The sequence below is a fragment of the Maniola jurtina genome, chromosome 25, assembly GCF_905333055.1.
Source record: "Maniola jurtina chromosome 25, ilManJurt1.1, whole genome shotgun sequence".
NCBI lineage: Eukaryota > Metazoa > Arthropoda > Insecta > Lepidoptera > Nymphalidae > Maniola > Maniola jurtina.
Genome location: NC_060053.1, coordinates 3,347,524 through 3,373,324, shown reverse-complemented (window position 1 = coordinate 3,373,324; position 25,801 = coordinate 3,347,524). Strand labels below are relative to the sequence as shown.

At 36.2% G+C, this 25,801-nt stretch overlaps 3 protein-coding genes across 43 annotated transcripts in view; 1 reads left to right on the top strand and 2 right to left on the bottom strand.

Annotated features, from left to right (window-relative positions):
* Positions 1-25,801, top strand: part of LOC123878005 (ryanodine receptor) — a 141,244-nt gene that overhangs the window by 71,195 nt on the left and 44,248 nt on the right. For 30 of the 41 annotated variants that reach the window (XM_045924982.1, XM_045924988.1, XM_045924983.1 and 27 more), the window contains 18 exons: positions 203-296; positions 856-996; positions 2,377-2,533; positions 3,368-3,690; positions 6,603-6,757; positions 7,646-7,823; positions 8,631-8,766; positions 15,775-15,899; positions 16,488-16,608; positions 16,859-17,048; positions 17,661-17,910; positions 18,270-18,414; positions 18,668-18,780; positions 19,903-19,974; positions 21,400-21,558; positions 22,234-22,464; positions 23,034-23,146; positions 25,249-25,342. In XM_045924982.1, the coding sequence (XP_045780938.1) occupies positions 203-296; positions 856-996; positions 2,377-2,533; positions 3,368-3,690; positions 6,603-6,757; positions 7,646-7,823; positions 8,631-8,766; positions 15,775-15,899; positions 16,488-16,608; positions 16,859-17,048; positions 17,661-17,910; positions 18,270-18,414; positions 18,668-18,780; positions 19,903-19,974; positions 21,400-21,558; positions 22,234-22,464; positions 23,034-23,146; positions 25,249-25,342 (2,797 nt within the window). Of the gene's footprint in view, positions 1-202; positions 297-855; positions 997-2,376; positions 2,534-3,367; positions 3,691-6,602; positions 6,758-7,645; positions 7,824-8,630; positions 8,767-15,774; positions 15,900-16,487; positions 16,609-16,858; positions 17,049-17,660; positions 17,911-18,269; positions 18,415-18,667; positions 18,781-19,902; positions 19,975-21,399; positions 21,559-22,233; positions 22,465-23,033; positions 23,147-23,825; positions 23,936-25,248; positions 25,343-25,801 lie in introns of all 41 variants that reach the window. The other 11 variants (XM_045925006.1, XM_045925001.1, XM_045924997.1 and 8 more) reach the window with 3 other exon arrangements.
* LOC123878022 lies at positions 9,222-12,351 on the bottom strand. Its single transcript, XM_045925044.1, has 5 exons — positions 12,024-12,351; positions 11,555-11,929; positions 10,294-10,453; positions 9,878-9,945; positions 9,222-9,519 (listed from the first exon to the last, which is right to left on the bottom strand). The coding sequence occupies exons 1-5, from the start codon at positions 12,069-12,071 to the stop codon at positions 9,244-9,246; spliced, it is 927 nt and encodes a 308-aa protein (XP_045781000.1). The 5' UTR covers positions 12,072-12,351; the 3' UTR covers positions 9,222-9,243.
* Positions 12,985-15,312, bottom strand: LOC123878012 (protein PFC0760c-like). Its single transcript, XM_045925032.1, has 5 exons — positions 15,204-15,312; positions 14,180-15,133; positions 13,941-14,075; positions 13,628-13,825; positions 12,985-13,370 (listed from the first exon to the last, which is right to left on the bottom strand). Exons 1-5 carry the CDS (start codon positions 15,252-15,254, stop codon positions 12,996-12,998), a joined length of 1,713 nt encoding a protein of 570 aa, XP_045780988.1. The 5' UTR covers positions 15,255-15,312; the 3' UTR covers positions 12,985-12,995.

Genomic DNA, 25,801 nt, shown 5'->3' with positions numbered 1-25,801 from the left:
GCACAGCGGTTTAAGTAAACAGCTCAATAGTAAATTGTGTTGTATGAAATCCAATGCGGATTGTATGAAAATAGTATAATAATAACGCAAAGTTTTAGCTAGCGTTTTGGTTACACCCTTTATTATGCTGCCTTACATAAAACAAATTAATTCATTTCTTCACAATGAATTATTTCACACAAATTAATGTTCTTTTGATCAGGAAAATCGAAAATGGTTGGGTGTACGGTGAATCTTGGTCGGACAGTCAAAAAACGCATCCTCGCCTAAAACCTTACAATATGCTGAACGATTATGTAAGTTCATTTATTCATCACAATCCTACAGAATAACAGAACACATCTATCCCAGCGGCCATGGTTTCACTCAAGAAACATCTTGGTCTGAGTTTCGTGCGGGAAACCCCAAGGGCTAAAGCTAGTGTTATATGGCAACTGTTTCCATTTATTTATCTAAATATACACGCTGAATAAAAAGACAGTGAGTGATTGACTGACTGACTGACTCATCTATTAAGGCACAGCTCAAACTACTGGACGGATCGGGCTGAAAGGCCTACAGATATCTATTATGATGTAGACATCCGCTAAGAAAGGATTTTTGAAAATTCAACCCCTAAAGGAGTAAAATATGGATTTGAAGTGTATGTAACTCACGGGGATAAAGTAACGGGCATATAAGCTAGTTTCGAAAATATATATATTTTTTAGAATTTTTTATTGCACACACAAACCTATACATATACAGAACAAATAGAAGAACTTAGAATATAAACCCAACAGAAGAAACTATACATGAGGGTGCAAAGGCGGCTTTATTGCTAGAGCAATCTCTTATATTTTTAAATTTTTGCAGGAAAAAGAGCGTTACAAGGAACCGGTGCGCGAATCGTTGAAAGCGTTGCTGGCAATCGGTTGGTCCGTTGAACATTCTGAGGTGGACATACCCAGTACCAATCGCAGCTCTATGAGACGGCAGTCCAAATCTGGCGGCGTCGTGAGTATACAATCATGGACTCCCCAATAATAATATAATCATCATCATCATTATCTTACTTACGCCCAATCCATACTTAATATTATAAATGCGAAAGTGTGTCTGTCTGTCTGCTACCTTTTCACGGCCCAAAGGTTTAACCGATTCTGACGAAAGGTACAGGGTAATTTAGCTTATATCCCGGGGACGGACTTAGGCTACTTTTTATCCCGGAAAATCAAACAGTTCCCACGGGATCTTAAAAACCTAATACCACGCGGACGAAGTCGCGGGCATCCTCTAGTACTGGATAAAGGTATTTCTGAAAGCGCGCATTGAGGTCAACCGCCTTACTCATCCAGCTTTTCCAGTTATCTTCTTCAGGTTATCAGTGCAAATGGCAACTTTTCCCTTTTCTGTCCATACTAAATGTCAAATGTTTACGTTAGTGAGGAACTTTCCAGTTTAAGTCTCAAACTCGTACCTACATGGTCCTATCCATGCCCTTCCAAGGAAATATAAACAGATCTTAGGGTTGAATACTGAGTCAATTTTGAGACTAGATCCTATTATATTAAGTAATATTTGTTTTGGGGATAAAACACTTGAAAAAAAATATCTAACAATTTATCTTTCTTTACATGCATGCAGGAGGAAGATACGGTAATTTTTATTCCAAAATATCGTTTATACTGTCTCTTTTACGCTTCACTCTTAGGTCTCAAAAAAATCACTTCTCATCTTCCTAGTTTAAAGCTTTATAAAGTTTTTATTTTGTTTTTTTTTAAAGAATATTAGCCATGCTAATCATGACGCCAAGCCATGAAGGCTAATACTCCCCTTTCCCCTCCAATTAAGCGTAAAGCTTGTGCCAGGAGTGGGTACGATAATAGTGCAATGGGTGGGGTTTGAACCGCCGACCGTTCGAAATACAGTCTACTCCTCTACCGTTGAGCTATCGAGGCTCTCGATAGATCAACGGCTCCGCGTTTGATACTACCACTAGGCTATCACCGCTTCTTCTGCTAGTATTCGTATAGTATTAGTATAGTAGTAGTAGTAGTATCAGCTAGTATAAAATATTTAAAGATTCATTTTGAAATTGTAGGGTGCTATTTTTAGTCTTTTTTGTAGTTTTTATTGTTAGTTTTAAAAATTGTTGTACTTTTGGCTTATTGAGTAATTAATTTAATTATTATAGATTTTATGCAAAGAATGTCTTAGGTTAAGTTTTACTATTTAGAAGTTTTAGATTAAGCATGTTGAGTTAGCCTGTAAGTGAGTATACATTGATAGTCCTAAGTTTATATAAATCGTCATAATTACTTTTCTTTGTATACCGTTGGCTTCCTATTAAATAAAATAAAATATTCTTCGCTTATATTAATTTTCTACGGACAGACGGACTCAGCGACTCCATTCAATTACAACCCGCACCCCGTGGATATGACCAACCTGACGTTGTCGCGTGAGATGCAAAACATGGCGGAGAGGCTCGCTGAAAACGCACACGACATCTGGGCTAAGAAGAAAAAAGAGGAACTGGTTACTAACGGAGGTAAAAAAAAAAATTGGTTGTCTGTAAAGTCGATTTACTGACGATAGTTGAACGTGAAAACAAAGGCCGATTGTGCTTCTTTGTCGCTCGTTCCGCGCTCTCGCTTGCACTTCAAACCTTACATGGAACGCCTCAGAGCGAGGTAACGCCGCATGAGTCATGTTTTTTCGTGCGTGCAGCCGGCTCTATCGAATTATAAGACGTTGTCACGTCAACAGTTTTTTTTTAAATTATATAGACTAGCACTTGGCTGCAATCAGACTCGCTAGCAAGTGATGATGCAGCCTAAGATGGAGCGCGCTTGCCTAGAAGTTGCCTATTCAGTCTTGACTTGAAGGTACCCATATTATAGGTGGAAGGGAAAACTGATGGGCTAATAATAACTATACAATAATAATGCCTGACCAGAAATATAAAAAACTTTTTTTAATTCAGACACAAGTTAGCCCTTGATTGGAATGCCACCTGGTGGTAAGTGATGATTCAGTCTATGATGGAAGTGGACTAACCTGGAAGAGGTATGGAAGTTTTTATTAAACCCGTACCTCTTTAGTTTCTACACGGCATCATACCGGAACGCTAAATCGGTTGGTGGTACGGCTTTGCTGGTAGGGTGGTAACTAGCCACGGCCGAAGCCTCCCACCAGACCCAGACCAGAGAAAATTTAGAAATTATAAAATTCCAAAGCCCTGCCAGGAATCGAACCTGAGACCTCCACTAATAAGACCAGCGCTTACCACACCAGGGTCGCCAAAATCATTCAATGTAATAATCTTGGTAAGTAATTCATCACTATCAAATAAGAATTTTGATGCTGAACATACAATTTTCAGGCGGAATCCATCCCCAACTCGTCCCATACGACCTCCTCACTGACAAAGAGAAAAAGAAGGACCGAGAACGATCCCAAGAGTTCCTCAAATACCTCCAATACCAAGGATACAAACTGCACCGGCCCAAAACATCCCAGGGTGATACAGAACAGACCACTACTGGCGTAGCAATAGAGCTCAGATTCGCTTACTCGCTTCTGGAGAAGTTGATTTCGTATATTGACAGAGCTACGATTAATATGAAGCTATTGAAACCATCCACTACGTTCAGTAGACGACCAAGTTTCAAGACCAGCACGAGGGATATTAAATTCGTTTCTAAGGTGTGTATTAATTTTGTGGACTAACAGTCTTATTCATAAAAATCCCTTAATATAGGTTTAAAACGTTCATTAGCTAAAATGCTCATTAGGCCTATTAAACGTTTCATAACTTTCTTTATTCATAAAGGTTCAATAAACCTCTCACAACTAAATTCTCGCTATAGGCTAGTTTCGCTTTGTTATGTTGTCGTTCTGATGAATTCATAGACAAAATTGCAAAAAAACTGGGCTCTACACAGAAAAGTGACACAGGTGTGACATTTGTTTTCGAATTTCGGTCAATTGTCTGAGTTCTGGAGGATAGTTAGGTATTATCGTTCGGAGTTTTGTTCCGATTTATTTAATTATAAAAATGGAAACAGGAAGGAATTTAGAAATTAGCGTTAGATTTTATTATACTATTTAAAAAAAAAGATGTATTAGGTAAAAGTATGTATTAGAATTTAGATACAGTACCTGGACATTCATGGAATAAAATCCTTTTTTTTTTTTAATTGAAAATATTACAATAAAACTTAAAGCTAGCCTTATCTAATTACTATACAAATCATGCCCGTGTGGAATGGTGCCAAGAATACTGGCTGCATTTCCACGCTTGACAGCCAGGCTGATCCGTTGCGCAAAAAATGAGCCAGCCCTTTTTTTTACCCAAATCCTTCTCGGTTTATGTAGTTAGGTACTGAGCTGCATCACCGCCATATTTCTTACGTTAGAAGAAATCACATACCTATGTAAAAGAATGATTACATGAAAAGAAACTTCGAAATTAGGTAGAAACTTTTAGGTACCTACTTCACGACGTCCATCCCTAGCATCTTATGGCAATTAAAACTTGCAACTCTAGTTAATTACCACAGCCTCTCGAATCCAGAATAAATAACGTACAAATAATAATGACAATGCAATGGCACTAGAATCAACCAAAACAAAATAACCTCACTTCCAAACAAATTATCAGCTGTTAAGACAAGACGGCGGCCATCTTGTTCTTTAATAAGGGTTTATAGTAGGGTTCAGCCTGTTATAAGTTATGGAGCCGCTATTGAACACTTTTAGCACTATTGAACGTTTATGAATCATGTTTTTGAGAACTTTGCTTATAACAAGCTAATAAAGCTTCTACAAATTTTTATGAATAAGACTGTAAAGGTATTAGCTCATTTGCACGACACCGCTCCCACACTATACCCCTCCACCTCAAATCATAGTGATTCCTAGTTGTCCCCGCGCCGACAGCTAGCAGAAAGCTCGCTGTCAACGCGATGACAGCTAGCAGTATGCCGTCTCCCTACTGCGCACGTTACAACTTACTTGAGTGGCCCGCAAGCTGCAGACGCGTGGTAAACGAGACGGCAACCATCGAGTGGCTAGATTACGGAAAGGTCGCTTATATTATTGCAATTGTATGTAGTCACTGTAAAATGTACAGAGTACGACTTTAAGCCCATATTTTGATGAACTTTTTACCGTGTGGAAGCTGTGTCGTGTAAGTGAGTTACTACCTTTAGTGTTTTTTTTTTTTCAAAATAGGCATTATTAACTTCTTTAACGTTTGAGAGTTAAATTTTTTCCTAAGTAACTAAGGTAACTAAACTTGATCGTAGTACTAACCCTAAACATTAAACTAAACTTTTGAATTTAATACCTATTTTACATATTTTCCATATTTTGTACAGATCATGTTTGCTTTAAATTATTTTCTTTTCTCTTTTGTAAAAAGATCTTCTGTACTATAGGACTTTTAGATCACTTTGTAACTATCTATCTCTTTTAGATCGATTTGTAATTTCTTCTCTTCTATTTTATTTTATTTGTGTAATTTTATTGTATTGCAAGCAAGACAAGGCGGATCTTAAGTATTTTAAGAAGGTAGGTGGAAATTAATTATGTAGGTATGTAGTGCACGCTTAATTGCTTAAATAAATAAATGCAATAAAGACTTCGTCGTTGGTGTTAGCTGGCGGGCGTGCTCTGCCTTTTTGCAGGGTTTTTTTTTTTTGTTAAAACTGACTGGAAAGCGCTCTAAGGGGGTGCCGTGCGTATGTCGGCGAGCGCCGGCACAGACGGGGTCCATACTTGTATAGTTTAACTAACTTGTTACAAATAACTACAAACTTGACATTGGCTAATCTTTGTAAAGCCAGACGAAAGAGAAAAAAAATGCAATAAATCGTCTACAAACGCATATTCATCCTTTTATGCATGATTTGTGGTTATCAGTATCGCAAATAATACATCAATACCCGTTATATATATGCAAAAGTCTGTATGTTTGTTGGCTTGTCCCCATGCGGTAATTTTAATGCATGCATGTTAAAAATCTTACTGCTTTAAAATGTTGCTTTTATTAGGATTCTTGGTTGTTCTGTTATGTTAACCTTAAGTACACTGTCCACTATAAAACTACAGGTGCAACGCATAACTGAGTATAGATCGTTTCAACGAATAGTTGCTATGGCGTCTGTATAAGTCATTGGCACCATGTTTGCATCATATTGGCAAGAGAAGACGCAGATTTTATTTATTTTCATTTGATTTTCATTTAATTCATTCATGAAAATAAACAAAATCCGCGTCTTCTCATGCCAATATGCTGCCAATGAATTGACAGACAGGGGAGCCAACATAACGCCATATGAACTATTCGTTGAAAAGATCTATAGGTTCCTGCGGTAGTGGAGTGGTGCGGAGGGGGGAGGGGTTTGATGACGTGACGCGAGAGCTCAGTGATTGGTCAACTTGTGACAGCTGTCTCCCTCCCGCACCGAACCACTACCGCAGGAGACTCTTCAGCTATGCACTATACCTACAGTGCCCTCTGGTGCAAAAGATCGTCCTATTTTTTGTGCAGTTAAACATTTTCCAATGATACTTCCTTTACTGTTAGTTCTATAATATTTCTTTTAACATAGGTGGTACTGCCTTTAATGGAGAAATACTTCTCAACGCATCGCAACTACTTCATCGCGGTTGCCACGGCAACCAACAACGTGGGCGCGGCCAGCTTGAAAGAGAAAGAGATGGTCGCCGCACTGTTCTGTAAACTGGCGAGCTTATTACGGTCCAGGTATGATTTCTGATATGTCATTACACCATATCCACGGAAAGAAGTTAGTATTACGCTCTCTATGTTACGTAATCCCATACAAATGATAGGGATAAAAATCTCAGTGTGCGCTAACCATTTTGAGTCACTAACCAATCACAAACGAAACTATGTTCTCTAATTGAATTTAGAATGTATTTTGAAAACATTTTCGAATTGAATTTCGAATGCTTTTTGATAACTTGTTGCACTAATACCAACAGATTTGTCTCCTTCAGCGGATTACAGCAAACTAGATAATGCCGCGATTTCGTCCGCTTGGATTTAATTTTTTTTTTTAATCCCGCAGGAACTCTTTGTTTTCTGGGATAAAAAGTAAGTTATCTCGATTTCGCAAGCTATCTTTGAGTAGGTATACCAGATTTAATATAATTCGGTTAGACGGCCTTCTTATAAGCAGTGGGAAATCCTGTGGGAACTCTTTGATTTCCCGGGATAAAAAGCCTATGCCTAGCCTATATCCGTCCTCGGGATGTAAGCTAACTCTGTACCCATCGAAATCGGTAAAGTTTTTGGTCCTTGAAAAGCTAGCAAACAGACAGATACACTTTCGCATCACACTTAAAATTATAAAAGCGAAAGTTTGTATGTGTGTGTGTGTATGTTTGTTACTCCTTCACGCAAAAACCACTGGACGAATTCGGCTAAAATTCGGAATGGAGATAGATAGTATCCTGGATTAGCACATAGGCTACTTTTTATCCCGGAAAATCAAATAGTTCTCAGGGCATTTTGAAAACCTAAATCCACGTGGGCGAAGCTCTAGCGGGCTAAACTTTTAGTTCCTTGTCTTTAATAAACGTGTTTTCTTTCTTCTCTTTAATTCTAGAATATTCTATTTTCTTCCAGGTTAGCAGCATTCGGTCCAGACGTCCGCATCACGGTCCGCTGTCTCCAAGTGCTGGTGAAAGGCATCGACGCGAAGTCCCTCGTCAAGAACTGTCCCGAGTTCATCCGAACTTCTATGCTTACCTTCTTCAATAATGTTGCTGATGATCTCGGTCATACTATCATGAATTTACAGGATGTAAGTAAAATATTATCACACTAATATTATAAAGGCGAAAGTTTGTGTGTATGTGTATACCTATATGTGTGTGTGTGTATGTTTGTTATTCCTTCACGCAAAAACTACTTGACGGATTTGGCTGGGAATGGAGTCGTAACTTTCGTTGGAAACCAGTTGTACAACCAGTCGTACAACTAATCGCACAACCAGTCGTACAACCAGTCGTACCACTAATCGCACAACCAGTCGTACAACTAATCGCACAACCAGTCGTACAACTAATCGCACAACCTGTCGTACAACCAGTCGTACAACTAATCGCACAACCAATCGCACAAGTGATCGCACAACCAACCGAACTACCAATCGCTCAATCAATCGTACAGCCAATCGCACAAGAAAAAGCGCTGCTTATTGGCGCCAATTTTTGCATAGACATAGTCGAGGGCTTAAAAAGTGATACAGGTTACTTTTCCTTCCAAAAAACAAACAGTTCCCACAGGATAGCACGCTATAACATTAACCATTATATCATTATTGCACTGCACCAAAAATATTGTAACAAACCTCAATTATTATTAAAACCTTGAGTCACGCGAGCGAAGCGATAGCTAGTGTATAAATAAAATGGTTTTTTTTTTTCAATAAAATTAGCTGGCCTTATCCGATTACTATATGAATCATGCCCGCGTGGAGTGGTGCATTTCCACACACACAAGCCAGCATCCGTTGCGCAAAAAACGAGCCAACCCTTCTGTCACCCGATAAAGCTATTAAACGCGGTGTAATGTCTCGTAACTTTTTTTTATGATGTTAATATTTCAGGGCAAATATTCTCACCTTCGAGGAACCCACCTGAAGACCTCAACGTCACTGGGTTATATCAATGGCGTCATACTCCCCGTGCTGACAGCTATGTTCGACCACCTGGCCAATTGCGAGTACGGCGCTGATCTGTTGTGTGAGTTAAACTAAACGGAAAACATCAGTTTGCATATGTAATTTTTTTTTTCTTTATTTTTATATAAAAATTTGTTATTTGTACAGATATGGAGCTGTCCTCACTTTTATATCAAACTAGCTGATTTTTTAAGGCTTCCTACCTCAAAAGGAAAAACGGAACCCTTATAGGATCACTTTGTTGTCTGTCTGTCTGTCCGTCCGTCCGTCGTGTCTGTCAAGAAACCTACAGGGTACTTCCCGTTGACCTAGAATCATGAAATTTTACAGGTAGGTAGATTTTATAGCACACGTACAGGAATAAATCAACTTTCAACGCCGCACCGCGCACTATGCCGGTCGGAGTTTAGGTTTTTATTTTATTCCTTTATTATAAATTATAACAGAAGCGTGCGTGCGTGCGTGCGTGCGTGTATAATAATAATAGCTTAATAAAACATGAGCGCTGGCTATTATTATAGAAATTATACATTTAATTTCAATCACTAACGCTACTACTGTCGCTACTATCGGATGTTCCTTTGACTTTGTATGCTCTCTTGCACTCTTCCTTGCAGATTTTATTAAAAATCCTCTTTGTTCTCCTGGAGCAGTCATATTTAGTGCACGTCTCATTTAACGCGAAACAGCAAGCTCGATAACACTTCGCTCTGGACAGTCTTTGACATTTCTTATCGGATTTGCGTTTGCGTAGCACGTTTGCAAACACATTTGGAACCGTGTCGTTTCGTTGAGTTATGGTACGACGTAATACCTAAAATTACAGTTTTATACATTAAGGTTAGTTCACGTTTTTAGGGTTCCGTACCTCAAAAGGAAAAACAGAACCCTTATAGGATCACTTTGTTGTCTGTCTGTCTGTGCGTAGGTAGGTCTTATAGCACAAGTAAAGGAAAAAATATCTGTGCTATAAGACCTACCTACTTACCTGGCAAATTTTATGATTCTAGATCAACGGGAAGTACTCTATAGGTTTTCTTGACAGACACGACAGATGGACAGGCAGACAGACAGACAACAAAGTGATCCTATAAGGGTTCCGTTTTCCTTTTGAGTCACGGAACCCAAAAAATGACTATCGCATTAATGAAATTAAAATAGTATTTACTTACCTTATAATTCGGTACCATATAAGGTATACAGGCGTCAAGATAACCCTCTCTAGTAGCATCCACGTTGCCTGAAAAGCTATATCGAATTAATTTATCTTTATCAACACCCGACCCAAAAAGAGGGGTGTTATAAGTCTGTCTGTGGCATCGTAGCTCGTAAACTAATGAACCGATTTTAATTTAGTTTTTTTTTTGCCGTTTGAAAGTTATCAGCTCTTTTCTAGTTACTGTAACCTTCACTTGTCGGGGGTGTTATGAATTTTTAATTTACACTTGTAAACTAGTGTCTTAAACAGTATGATGATCATATTACTCATAAGCTTATTTATCATTGCGTCATCACTCATCAGACATAGTTCTTCGGGCATAATAATTATCAATGTTTAATTAGGGTCATTTATTGTTGAATTAATTACCTCTTGCATTATATCTCGAATTCTTCCCATTATTAGTGCCTTTGCTATAATCAAACTCTTTGATGCATCCCACTTTGGACTTCTTTTTGAAGTAAGACTTGAAACTGGACTTGCATTTGTAACGGACTTTACAAACATTATTGTTTACTGCGATTAATGCCTGAAAGTAATTATATCCAATCTATTAGTTTCCAAGAGTAGCTCTATTGTACTTTGGCGGGCTACACATATCCAAGAGTTTCCCTCTCGAGAGAGATGCAGGTTTCTTCACGACTTATATGAGAAAAAGAAAAAGCCTTTTAAGCAAAAAATACGTAATCCATAGCCCAGAGTAATATTATAAACATGCGAAAATGTGTATGTCTGTTTATCTGCTAGCTTTTCACTACCCAAACTTTTTGACTAAATTTGGTACCTACAGAGATAGCTGGCATCCCGGGGAAGCATATTTTAGGCTATTCACGAAAAAAAAAAACCCCTCTCAGTAATAAATACTTGATCTATAGTCCATAGTAATGTATGTCTGTTTGTCTGCTGGCTTTTTACTACCCAACCATTTTGACGAAAGGTACAGAGATACTTAGCTTGCATCGGGGGTAAGCATATAGGCTACTTTTGGTCACGGAAAATCAAAGAGTTCCCACAGGATTTTTAAAAACCTACCCTTAGATGGCTATGGGATGCTTTTTTCCCAGGAAAATATTCTCACAGGATTTTTAAAAACCTGAATCCACGTGAACGAAGTTGTGGATGTTTTCATCTTCTTGATACTTAGATAGCTTGCATCGTGCAGACGGACATATGATACTTTTTATCCCGGAAAATCGAAGAGTTTCCATTTGTAAAAACCTAAATAAATCACGACGGACGAAGTTATGGGTACCTATCATCTAGTAAATCATAAATATCAATTTACTGCATTCCAACCATTAACTATGAATGCTAAAATAAATATGTTGTTGCAATGAAGTTTCTCGGTTCTGTTTTTATCCCTCGAGGGGTGAAACAAGGAACAAAACGAGGGGTGTTATAAGTTTGACGTGTGTATCTGACTGTGGCATCGTAGCTCCTAAACTTATAAACCGATTTTAATTTAGTTTTTTTTTTTTTGTTTGAAAGGTGGCTTGATCGAGTGTTCTTAGCTATAATCCAAGAAAATCAGTTCAGCCGTTTGAAAGTTATCGGCTCTTTTCTACTTACTGTAACCTTCACTTGTCGGGGGTGTTGTAAATTTTTAATTATACCCTTGTATTATAATTACCTTATAACATTTTCGTACAGCAACTTTAATGCAAGCATCACCATACTTGTCTCGTAGAATATTGGGTGTTGAACGGTTTCCGAATCCTGCTATATTTATTTTTTGTGGTTCTAGTCTCGTTCCGTGAGTTATGTGTTTATGTTTATCATTTATAACTTGTTTAAGTATTACTATAGCGCCTGTCGGTTTAATGTCTTGTTCTTTTGTAGTTTGTTTTCTCTTAGAATCTATTACTACAGGCTTCTTCAGTACAACAGAATTCATCACTTCCAAAAACTTTCGTTCGATTTGGCTAGGAACTACATTTTCCACTAAGTAAATATTTCCATACAATATTTCTTTTGGATTATTGTTTTCTACAAAATTACAGGGCATCTGTAATATAGAAATGTTAACGCATACTAATTAGTAGTTAAATATTTTAATTGATATACAATTTATTTGATATACTTACATAACTTAAACTTACCAATAATGCTAAAAATATGAACAAGAAATAATTATTGTAAAGCCACATTGTAAACTACAAATACCTACAGATGCGCGCGAGTTTGATTGCTGTAAAATTATAATTGCATTTATTGATAGGAAAAATGAAATGCAGCGATATATTAAAAACTTCAAAATGAAATAAGTTTTAATTTGTGAATACATTGCTATTTTATTTTATTAATTGCTATTGCTATCGCAATCACTATCAGGTTTTCTAAACGATTTTATTCTTTAACACCAGTAAAAACTTATTGTATTCACTTTAAATACAAGTGTAAATTAAAAATTTATAACACCCCCGACAAGTGAAGGTTACTGTAACTAGAAAAGGGCTAATAACTTTTAAACGGCTGAACCGATTTTCTTGGATTATAGCTAAGAACACTCTCGATCAAGCCACCTTTCAAACAAAAAAAACTAAATTAAAATCGGTTCATTCGTTTACGCGCTACGATGCCACAGACAGATACACAGATACACAGATACACACATCAAACTTATAACACCCCTCTTTTTGGGTCGGGGGTTAAAAAGGAAAGCCAATACGCTGTATTTTCAATAAATTCTTCTGTACAATAATATTGGTACTGCTCCATTTGCATGTTCTTCCCGATCATTTCATTGTTTTTTTTTTTTTTTAATTTTACTTGGTATTCCTATGATAGGAATATTATGATAATATTATTAATTTGCGTGCAGGAAAGATTTCAAAATAAAATAAACAAATTTGTGATTTTTGTTTTCAACCCCCGACCCAAAAAGAGGGACCCAAATGTTATAAGTTTGACGTGTGTATCTGTGTTTCTGTCTGTGGCATCGTAGCTCCTTAACTAATCAACCGATTTTAATGTAGTTTTTTTCGTTTGAAAGGTGGCTTGATCAAGAGTGTTCTTAGCTATAATCCAAGAAAATCGGTTCAGTTGTTTGAAAGTCTCTTTTATTTATTTTATTAATCGCTATCATCATCACTATCGTCATTGCTATCGTCATTGCTATCGTCATCGCTATCGTCATCGCTATCGTCATCGCTATCGTCATCGTGTTCGCTATCACTATAAAATTCACTAGACGATTTTATATTTTCTTTATCATCGGTATAAATTTTTTTGCATTCAATTTTACACTCTCTTTTTATGGCTTTCTTTATTCTCCTTTCACATGTATGTACGCTACAAGTCTCTTCGATGGTATAACCACACGCATTATTGCATTTTTTCATTGACTCCTTTTGACATTTCTTCTCATACTTATCTCTAAGCTTCCTGGCTCTTAAAAAATAATCTTGCGGCGTATCATTGCGCAGAGATTTGAAATTTTGAAGTTGCTGTAACATAATAATGAATTCTTTCTTAATATTATTTTTAAATATGTTTTGTATTTTTTGTGAGCATTTTTCCTCTTTTCAAAAATTTAATATTACTGTATAACTAATGAGCTTATTCCCGCGACTTTGTCCGTGTGGACTACCTACAGACCTCTATTTCATCCCCTTAGTGGGTATTTATTCTTTAGGTTTTCGGAATGCGAAATTGTGGTTAGTAATGATACTTGAAACTAGCTAAATTCCTTTTATAAACTTACTGTTTTTCTAGACTCTGATACTATGAGCCGTGTTTTCCTTGTAGTATTAGTTTTATTACTGCTTGTATTTGCAGTTTCTTCTCTGTAAGCGAATTCCTTATCGCAAGCATGTTTAGAATTTTGTATAAAGTCTGATTTGAAATCCGATTTGCATTTGAAGCGTCTTTTACAAATATTTTTGCGCACGATTTGCAAAGCCTGAAATTTTTAAACACTTTAGTAATTTCTTGTTGTGGTTGAAATCTTATGAAGTCTTGGTACCTATTATGAAGCTTTGTTATTGGTCTTATAAAATCGACTAATCGATACTTACTTTTTTACATTTTCTTATTGGTATTTGTAAACACTTTTCTCCGTATCCACTTCGCAATATTTTTTTTGGAAAATCGAATTTGAGCAAACCTTCTTTGATATCGGGTTTTGGCCTTTTTTTCCAATTATTATTATCCTAAAAGGTAACATTACAATTTTAAACTCACACAAAAATTGCAAATTAAAAATATCATCAAAATTTTTACTGCTATCGATAGTTTAAATAATTTTTAAGCTTACTTTTTCATTGTTGGTTAAAATTAGAACTGTAATTTTTTCATTGTTTTTACCAGATTTATTACTTTTTCGAAGAATTTGTTCTCTGTCCTTTCTTAACTTAACAGGCTTTTTTTTAATTTCTTGCCAAATTTTGTCTGGAGAGAATGGTTCTGAATAAACAATTTTTTTAACTCTACTACCGTTATTTTTAATTCCAATTGGTCTTCCAGAGAGAATTTTTCTATCTATTCTTTTTGGAGTCATATGTTGGATACTAAACCTTGTTTTTTCACCCATTATGTTTTTCATTGTTTCTTTTGAATTACTTTTTTCAATCCCTTTATGTGGGGTATTTGTTGCTTCGGTTACATCACTTGTATCTTTTGTATCCTCATCTAAGCCATTTACATCTTCCTGTATATCTATAATTATCTGTTCTACTTCATCAGACTGTAAATATTCCAGTGAGCTGTTTTTATTTAAATTATTATTTGTTACAATTCCTTTTGTTTTAAATTTGTTACTCATAACTTTTTTATCTGCAACAGTTTGATTTAAAACTTGTTTCTGTAGAACTTTACCAACGTCAACGTAATTGGGATGTGATTTAATTGGTTTCTGAGTATTTATTTCCTTTATATCTTCCTTGATGCTATCTTCTGATTCCTTTTCAACTGATTCACTGGCATAAAGTATCATTGCTGTTCCTGCATATGGGCTACTTGTATGCTCCTCATATGATGTATCCCTCTGCTGATTTTGTTTGCTTGGCATAAAACTTTTGAAAGTCTGGTCGATTTCATGAGAAGAAGAATTACTTTGCAACAGTTCTTCGGACTGGTAGACTTTTTCGAGACGTTCGTAATTCTTTAAGAGGTCTTGTAGTATGTTATTAGCTAACGTCATATTTTTAAGTACATCTGAAAACGCTTGCTCTTTTTTACTTTTATCATACAGAGCATGACTTAACATGACCTGCAAAAAAAAATATTTAAAGTTTTATATAAAAAGTTACATTTCAACACTTTTTCGAATATAATTTTACCAGAACATGGAAAAGTACAGTCACTCGACGAATGTACTGAAAAAAGTACATTTAAACCAAACATAAAATACAAGCTAGGTATAATAAAACAAATTGATATTTACGCGTGAGTGACTGCAAATGATTTCGTATTTTATTATAGCTTTGAAAAAGCAGTGTTAGCCCAGTTGTTGAGACTTCGTTCTCGTATAGAGTCAGAGGTTCGATTCCAGGCTCTTAACTTCTCAGACCTCTTACTTTTCAGAGTTATTTGCGTACTAAGAAATTCATTAATATCACTTACTTTTGGTGAAAGAAACATCGTAACGAAACCTGCCTGAGAGTTCACCGTCATATTCTCACCAACGTGATGGAATAAAGCCCAAACCCTTTTCTTTATGAGAGAGCGAGTTGAGAGAGTGCACTGAAATGTAGTCTTTAAATTTAAAATTCATTTTCTGTCCTTTTTTAGCAATATTATAAAGATAATAGAGATGCAAAGAGTCTAAATTTAGTTTAGAGAAAAACATCAGAATCAACGCCATGTCTCTTTAATCTTCTGTTAAAGAGAGTTCTCTTTGAATTGTTTCAGTGGACGAAATTCAAGTGGCCTCATACAAGATGCTTGGGTCCTTATACACGCTGGGTACCGATGCGACGCTCACACACGACAGAAAATATCTCAAGACTGAAATTGAAAGGAATAAACCTGCACTGGTAAGTCAATTTCAAGCTCCAATACTTGGCTATGTGTAGGCTCTGTAAAGAGGATGCGGAAACGCCCTAAACAGGCAGGCCCTAATTGTCAGGCACTAATGCATAAACATAGTCTTCACTTAGGGAAAAACATACTACACCCCCGGCAGAGGCGTTTTTCCGATAGAAGCTCGAAGGCACTGCTTACCCTACCATTTGGGATCTACAAAATTATATGAAAGCCTTAAAAAAAAATTGCAAAAAATTCGCCGCCTGGCCCCTTACAATACGATCGCGAGCGGTCGGGATTTCGACCTGCAAATAAATGGGTTCTGCCTATTTAGGCTCCCTAGTCCCAGCGTACCCTAGCCTCAAACCTTGTGCACCCTCGGGTGTAGTATGTTTTTCCCTAATGCGAAAAACATCTCGGCCAAGAAGCTGCTGCTGTTCCTGGCGGCTATTAATTTTGCACGAGAACTGTAAAACGGTGGCACAAGTAGATCGGCAACGGTCATCGTGATACAGGGTCTAATGTGCCCTGAAAAAGAAGAAAATTTGTTCGAGAATTTTGTCTTATGCGTTATGCCTGTATTTGTTATTTTTGCACAGGGGTCATGTTTAGGCGCCTTCAGTTCCACGTTCCCAGTGGCGTTCTTCGAACCTCATCTCAACAAGCACAACCAGTTCTCTCTACTGAACCGCATAGCGGACCACTCACTTGAAGCTAAAGGTAAGTTATTGTTCCAAAAAAAAAAATTATATCATTTTATCCTACTGCTACTAGTCCGCGTAGATTTAAATACCGGGATAAAAAGTAGCCTATGTTATTCTTCAGGTCCTTAACTATATTCATGCAAAAAATTACGAGGATCTGTTGCTCCCATCCATTTTGATTTACCTACTGTTTTTTATTACAATGTTATTCATTGTTTTTGCATCCAAATAAATTAATGACATATCAATTTTATAATTACTTGCAGACATAATGGCCAAAATGGAGCAATCGATGCCTACTCTCGAGTCGATATTAAACGAAGTAGATCAGTTCGTAGAATCGGACAAGACTTACAACGAAGCTCCTCACATCATTGATGTGGTTATGCCGTTGCTGTGTTCTTATCTGCCGTTCTGGTGGGCCCAGGGGCCTGACAATGTCACTCCCACTGCTGGGTAAGTTCATTTTAAGGTGCGTGCGACGGGTCTGCCCGCGAAATTCAAATTTAATTTGGTTTTTCGCAATTTGTAAACTAATACGACAAAAGTAGGCTTATGGCATTCTAATTGCGCCACTTGTTTATATAAAAATCTTTACTTGAAAGGTTCCAGTTTAAGAAATTAGCTATAGTATCGACTAATTTGTGAGTAACTCATCTCAAACTCATTATTTTGACTAATTACTTAAACTGAACACTTTTAAGTAAATATTTTTATGTAATCCTGTGAAGATGATACTGCCATTGTCGGAATTAGAATGACATAAGCCTACTTTGCCGTATTAATTTACAAATTGCTGAAAACCAAATTGAATTTCGCGGGCAGACCCGTCTCATGCACCTTTGCATGAAAAGTTACAATAAAATACATGCGTTAGGTGTGTGTGGCGTGTTTATAGGTAAAAGTCATTAGTGCGACTGGTTTTGATACAATAGTTACGCGGAATTGCTACTCGGATTCTGAGGCCAACCGTACCTACCTAATATTCTTATGGTTCTGTGATGCCTGCTCTTTCTCCTCGAAGAAATCTGTTTAGATATAAATTTATTCGTAAAACCATAATTCCAGAAACCACGTAACAATGGTAACAGCAGAACACATGAACCAACTCCTGAAGAACGTCCTCAAGCTCATCAAGAAGAACATTGGCAACGAAAGTGCTCCTTGGATGACCCGCATCGCGACATACACGCAACAGATCATCATCAACAGTTCTGAGGAATTGCTGAGGGAGTCCTTCTTACCTCTCGCTGAGAGAGTGAGAAAGAGGACCGATACCATGTTCCATAAGGAAGAGAGTTTGAGAGGTTTTATTAAAGTAAGTCTTTAGTTAAACTGTGTTATACCATATCGAAAGCTTTAGATAAATCTAAATATATAAAAGGAAAAAGTGACTGACTGACTGATCTATCGACGCACAGCTCACAACTGGACGGATCGGGCTGAAACTGGGCATGCAGATAGCTATAGACATAGACATAGACGTAGACATCCGTTAAGAAAGGATTTTTGAAAATGTCAAACAGCCTGCTCCGTCCATTGAGCTGTTTGAGCGGTGTGTTGATAGATTTTTCAGTTAGTCGTCACCTTATCGTTGTATATATGTAGGTTTATCTAAACTTGTTCCTGTTATTTATTTAGAACATATAATTTCTTATCTATCTTTCAATATTCTAGTCATCAACGGACGACACGTCGCAAGTGGAATCGCAGATACAAGAGGACTGGCAACTTCTAGTGCGAGATATTTACTCATTCTACCCTCTTCTCATCAAATACGTCGATCTTCAGAGGAACCATTGGCTTCGGAACAACGTACCAGGTAGGTACTCTTTCTTACCATGATTTTCTCGGTTTTAACTTTCTTCTATACTTAGTATGAGATTTTACATCACACCGACTTTAATAGAATTCGAGTGTCGAAACACTTTAGCGTTAAACCAAAATGGACCTTGACCCACTAGTTTTAAAGCTCAAGTTCGTCCATATATCTACAGCCAGCCTGAATTTTTACTTTCCCAATTAATAACTTTGAAGAACGATCTTTATTATTTGTTCTTTGTTTAAAACTTTAGAGGCCGAAGAACTATACAACCACGTGGCAGAAATATTCAACATCTGGTCAAAGAGTCAGTACTTCCTTAAAGAGGAACAAAACTTCATATCGGCTAACGAAATCGATAACATGGTAAGTCTACACTTATAGATTTTCTTTCTTTAATCATCACTTATGTTGTTTAAACATGAAATGAAATGAAAATAAGAAAGATAGTATTTAATTTTTCTTACTTGAAAACTTTTTTTCAACTAAGCTGTTATTATAAACTAGAAGATGCCGTTGTTATAGATTTCAAAAAATTCAGTGGTTCCCAGTATAAATTTTCGAAAAAAGTCGTCAAAATCTATTTAACGGTTGAGCCGTGAAAAGGAAGCAGACAGACAAACAGACACACTTTCGCACTTAGAATTGATATGGATTAACACCTGTGTAAAAATTATTTTGATTATTTATTTTACTGCTGTCTTGTCTTCAGAGCAATTCTTTTAAATTCTACTCATGCCCCTACTATTTATTACATTATCTAAGGTTAAAATCTATAGATTGCACTTTGACTTTGCATAGACTGAAGTTTCAGTTAAAACGAGACAGATTTATGCCAGCGGCATAGCGCTGTCTCGTTTTAACAGTGTCTTAAGTCTGAGCAAAGTCAAAGTGTGCTTTATAGATCTCAACCTAAGATCAAGTCTGATATTTTTTTCATCCAGTATAAGTCATAGAACGTATAATATAAATTGGAACTTATTTCTTATTTTCATTGATGATTATCACACATAATGTGCCAAGAGTGTTCGTTTTCAGACTGAAATAGCACAGAACTGCTAGAATTATATCAAGCCCGAACTGTGTCGTCTATTTTGTTTCTATTTTGTTATTGTGTTAAGGCAAATGGTCTCGTATCTATTTCATACATATTGTCTTCCCTGGTGATGTAAATTCACGTATAATTTTTTGGAGAGAAATGCAAATAATATTCACCTTCTTACTTAAAAATTACTGTTACCATTATTATTAAGTTATGTATTTATATGTTATGTTTTTAAAGATTTACCATTGCGACGTGATTGAACGATAAACTAATAAACCAGCAAACAAACATACTTTCGCATTTATACTTATAATTAATCATTAATACCCGTAGCTCCCAAATTGTACGTGTACTTCCTAAATCGGGGCTAGTAAATGTATGATAATAGACTACCTTCATCTGTGATGATTCGCCTTAATTCCGCTTTTATTTGTCATGCCTAGGTGTTGATCATGCCTACTGCAACTCGAAGAGTTACCACCGTAGTTGATGGGACACCACAGGGTGGAGGAAAGGTAATGTTTCCTTTTCACTCTATCACTTCTCTCGCGGTAAACTTCTAGCACCCTCTTTACCCTTTGTAGAAATCAAGAAATAAATAAACATGTTTCATTTATTTATTTCTTGATTTACTGAAATAAAGGTGTTTTGTTTATTTATTTATTGATTTACTGAGGTTTTACAATTTTTCGTTTCATTCAATAATTGGCGGACAACTATATTATGTACGTAATTAAGCAGAATAACTTTAGATAAGTACTTTGTGTCACATTTTCAATATGAAACTTATGCTCAAGGTACTAAAGAGGAGTTGAATTAACAAAATAATAACTTGATATTTGAGCTTCGTTCAACCTTCGAAAATAGTATAGATATCTGCTAAAAGTTCAGCGCGAACTTTATCCATCATTTTATATGTTTTTCTCTTCGTTTGTATATGTGTACTAACAGTTGTTACTTTTAACTTAATAGGTACCTATCTATTTTTTCAATACAACTTTTGCAAAAATGATTTGCAAATCAAAATAACTTAACTTATCTAGTAAAATACCTATTCAACATGATATCAAAAAGCTAACACAAGTCAAATGCTTCGTTCAAATTTTTTGAAACCCTTCCGCTATGTCTAACGGAAACCTGCGATCCTGTAACTTCACGTAAGTTGAAACCTGATGAATAATATTTCAAATCAGTTGTTATCGTATTCCAACCATAGTTGATATTTTATTTAGCTACAAAACATTAAACGCTTAACATACTACATTATACTTCATACTTGTATTAGAATTTCAACTATAGAAATTAAAATCAGTAGGTAACCTACAATCTAGAGCGTACTAGTTTCATTTCATTTCATCAAGATTTTTAACAATGTTATCTTGAGAAGTTCCAGCTAGCTAAAACTTGTTATTCATACTACCTACTTATTTTTTTTTTTTTTTGTTTTGTTAAAAATTTTGAAATATTGTTTAAAAATTTGAAAATTTCATCTCATTTACCTAATACCTGAAATTTGGCAAAATAGAAAAAAAGCTACTAAAATCAAATCTCTCTCACTCTCTGTACTTCGTATTGCTCATTGCTCAGGATCAAGACCCTTTTCCATTAATCAATCAATCAATCGATAACTTTTATTTGCTCAAGTTGGTACCTATCACATTATGGTCTGAGTTTTTTATGGGAAAATAATGCACTGGGTTCGCAGATTCTTCCACATAAAACTCGACTAAAAGGACAAGATTTTTACTCTTAGGGGGATACTAAAATTAAATACTTAAGTGTATAAAAATTGCTAATAGAATACAAATTATTTTTCTAAACCTCACAAAAGTAAAAGTAAAGTAAAAGTACCTATCAATTTTTAAATATAATATGTCTAGACCTTTGGGCGTGATTTTCAAAATGTACATGTACTGATGTTACTCATTCAAATATTACAGAAAAAGAAGAAGCACCGTGACAAGAAACGTGACAAAGACAAGGAGGTACAAGCATCACTAATGGTAGCTTGTCTCAAGAGGTTGTTACCTGTTGGACTCAATCTCTTCGCGGGAAGAGAGCAAGAGTTAGTGCAGCATTGTAAAGATCGCTTCTTGAAGGTGAGAACATCAAAATTTATATTTCCCATTCATGAACCGTGTTTAAATCATAGATAAAATATATACTTAAGTTTATTTAGGTAGCTCACAAAACAATACAAAGAAAAAAATTCTGAAGATATACATGCAACCAAATGCTTAATTTGCTATAAATCCGCTAAACTAGACAAATCTGTTTGGTGCAACATGCAGCATGCGATATGCACCGCCCGCCCTCCCACTGATAAACATGCAAGAAATGCCAGCTACCAAGCAAGCAATACGCTCCACCACCACGCCACACCACACTAAATCCCAAAACCACTCGACGCACGTTCGGCCCCCATACCGGAGCATCCTCAGGAGATGTAGCTCTTGAGAATGCTGTAGAAGGAGTCATGGATTAGAGTATTACAGCAAATTAAGCTTTTGGTTCCTTGTATATCATGGACCTGCGCAAAGTAACGCCTGCTTCTATACAAAACTATTTAAATGAAACTTAAAACTACGAGCTAGAAAATACAAACAGCAGAAGTTATTATGCAAAAGGTTGCCTGGTAGAGATTGCTCCAAGCAATAAGGCCGCCTTTGCACACAATTGTTTTTTTCTGTTTTCTTCTTACTGTGTTGTTATCCTTTACATGTGTTTTTTTGTGTGCAATAAAGTATTTCTATCTATCTATCTATTGTTTACAGAAAATGTCCGAACAAGACGTGGCGGAATTCGCCAAAACTCAGCTAACGTTACCGGACAAGATCGATCCAGCGGATGAAATGTCCTGGCAGCATTATCTGTACAGCAAGCTGGGGTCCAAGAGCAAAACCACAGTCACAACTGTGGAGACGTCAGAGAACAAGGCCAAGCTTATAGACGACACGGTGGAACGGATAGTTGCGATGAGCAAAGTGTTGTTTGGATTGCATATGGTGAGTTTAATACATTAATGTATTTGTATAGTACTAGAAGATAATGTAGTTAATTCTGTTGAACACAATCTCTAAAAAACTAAGTTCAAAAAATTTAAATGTATTGCTACCTCTTTCATAATCTCATTTGTGGAAAACAATTTAAAAGTTTAGAGATTGTATACGATAAGAGATGTTGGTAACTGTAATGATAATTTATGTTTAGGCAATTCAGTGGTAATTATTTTGTAATACCGTAATATGTGATTTAAAAAGAAGACGAATTGTAAAATTCCTCCGTTTAAAAAAAAATAGACTGAACAAAATTTTTTATAAACGCTGAACTGATTAAGATAAAATTTCAGAAACTGTTACCGAAATTCATTTAGAAAATATCCGATTGGGCCATCAAAAGAAATAAAATATGCCAATAGAATTTCTTTCGCGATTCCTAGTTATTTTGGCACCATTCCATGCGGGCATAATTTGCGCAGTGATTGTAAAAAAAGTTACGTTTTACGGTATCATATTCAACATCATTTTTTTTTTTGTCGAAGAATTTTTTTTTTTTTTCATTTTTTGACATTTAGATCGACCATCCTCAACAAATGAGTAAGAACGTGTACCGTTCCGTGGTATCTATTCAACGAAAACGTGCTGTGATTGCCTGCTTCAGGCAGACTTCGCTACATTCCTTGCCCAGGTTCTTTGACTTCTGCGTGTTTGACTTGTTTGACTTTTGTGTGATCATTGTATTAAATGTAGATTTTTACTAACATAATTTTAAGCTATTGCATAGCTTTTATCGCGGGCTTTAAATACGGCGACCAAATCAAGAAATTCCGTAACGAAAAACCTAACAACCCCCATTCCGACCGGCACAGCGGTGCGGTGTTGAAAGCCATGCATCGTCTAACATCGTTTCAGTTCGGCAGACTTCGGCACGGTGTTTGTGTGCGTACGACTAGACGTATGCGTGTAAACTAGCTGCTAACTGCACATAACGGATTCTATTGCATAAGTTGATAAAAAATGCTATGCTGTGTGATCAGTGTTTCAAATCTAGATTTTTACTAAAATACTTTTTTTTTTTAAAGTTACCTAGTTACTAGATCTCTGATTTTCAAATTTCAATGAAATTCGAAAAATATACCTACTCTAGGATATATATATATATATATAAAAGGATGGAACAGCCTTCGGGCATTTATTCGGAAAGAAAGACGAATAACAAGTTTTGAATTTACCAACCGTTTAAAAAAAATTAAACCAAGGTTAACTTTTAAGATTAACGCTTATTTAACCAGGCGTTACACATAATGTTGTAGATATTGTTTGTTCTAATAGTGTAAGTTGTGTGCATGCCGCTTTGGATTAACAAGGCAACGAAACCAAAACAACGTTCAGATAACTGGAAGAGAGTACTTTGCGCTGCGCGGAAAAGGGCAGCGATGGCTTGCTTGAGATCTAGGCATCTTTACAAGATCAGTCGGTAAGATCTGTACAATATGTAGAAAAATTAATAACTTAAATACAGGGCAAAGGAAGAGGAAATATAAGTTTTTTTTTATTTAGATACAAGTTAGCCCTTGACTACAATCTTACCTGGTGATAAGTGATGATGCAGTCTATGATGGAAGTGGGCTAACCTGGAAGGGGTATGGCAGTTTTTACTAAACCCATACCCCTTTGGTTTCTACACAGCATCGTACTGGAACGATAAATCGATCGGTTTTGCTGGTAGGGTGGTAACTAGCCACTAGGTTCACCTCCCACCACACCAGACCAGGAATTTGGAAATAATAAAGTTCCGAATCCCTGCCGAGAATCGAACCCGGGACCTCCCCACTAATAAGACCACAGCGCTTACCACTACGCCAGGGAGATCGTAAATCTAAAGGTAAGATTTGTTCCCCTCCAATATAAAGAACCTTCAAGTCAAGAATTAATTGTTGCAAATTGAAACAATTAGGCATTGTAAGGTCTACATTTTATTTTATTTTTTTTATTTATTATTATTGACATTAAAAATATATACAGAGTTTTTGTTGCATTCAGCGCCACAAAAACCACAGTTGGTTTTACCGGGCACTGAGTTTATTAATTATAGCTATACAATAAAAATAAAATTATAGAAACCAGCATAGTGACATATTGGTAATGTAGATTGTAGGTGCATAGTACTTAATCTAGTGGGTAGGTAAGAGAGGAGGATCCATCTCCTGAGGATGCTCCGGTGTCGGGGCGAAATGCACGTCGAGTGGTGTTGGGATCTGTGTGGTGCTGGTCTACCATACCTAATCATATGTAGATCTGTCTGGTTTAGCGGATTATAATAAACTAGCGACCCGCCCCGGCTTCGCACGGGTGAATTACTTTTATTCTATGGAAAAGTGGTTATAATGGCTAAAATATAAATGTTTGGTTTATACTATCGCGGACTTTTTTGTAGGCATTATTGAGTTCTACAACTTTTCTATAGAAGTCAACCATACATCTCTAACCATTTAGGCAGCGTTCGCGAGAATCGTTAACGTACGGCAGTTTTTTCGACGCCTTACTCCACAATTTTCACTACCACGAAAAATCCTATCTATTTTCCGGGATAAAATATAGCCTATACGGATTCGGAAGAATCCCTCTAAGTAATGGTATAAGAAATTTTGAAATCGGTCCAGTAGTTTTTGAGCCCATTCAATACAAACATAGTACAAAAATACAAAAATACAAAGGTTTCCTCTTTATAAGTTAGCGGATTATAATAAATTAAGCTTTTGGTTCCTTGAACTGAAATAAAATTTTCAGACATCGAGTCTGCAATATATTCGCGCGAACATACTACGAGCTATGGTTGGAAGAAGAAAACATTGGCCAAGAAGTCATGATTGAAGATCTTACGGTAAGTTAAGTATAAAGCCCAAGTCCATTGGGATCCACTGTAAAATTGAAATTAAATACTTACTTTCCTTAGGACAGGTAAAGTAAATTCGAAAGTCAATAATTTTATTTGATCTAGGCTACTCGTAGCTCGTAGCTTTGTATAGAAATTGTTTTAAAAAAACCGGCCAAGCGCGAGTCGGATTCGCGCACCGAGGGTTCCGTACTCGGGTATTTTTTTCGACATTTTTCTCGATAGATCAAAAACTATAATAGGTACACAAAAATAAACAAAAATCTGTTTTAGTATTTACAGGTAAAGCCCTTTCACATGATACCTCACTTGGTATAGTCTTACTTTGAAAATTTATTACACATTTTAATGATTTTTTTTTAACGATGTACCGTAGAGTTCCCTAACTTCGTCTGCTTTTGACCGTTTTTTCAAATTTTCCGCCAATCGGATGTAAAAAAATCTGTT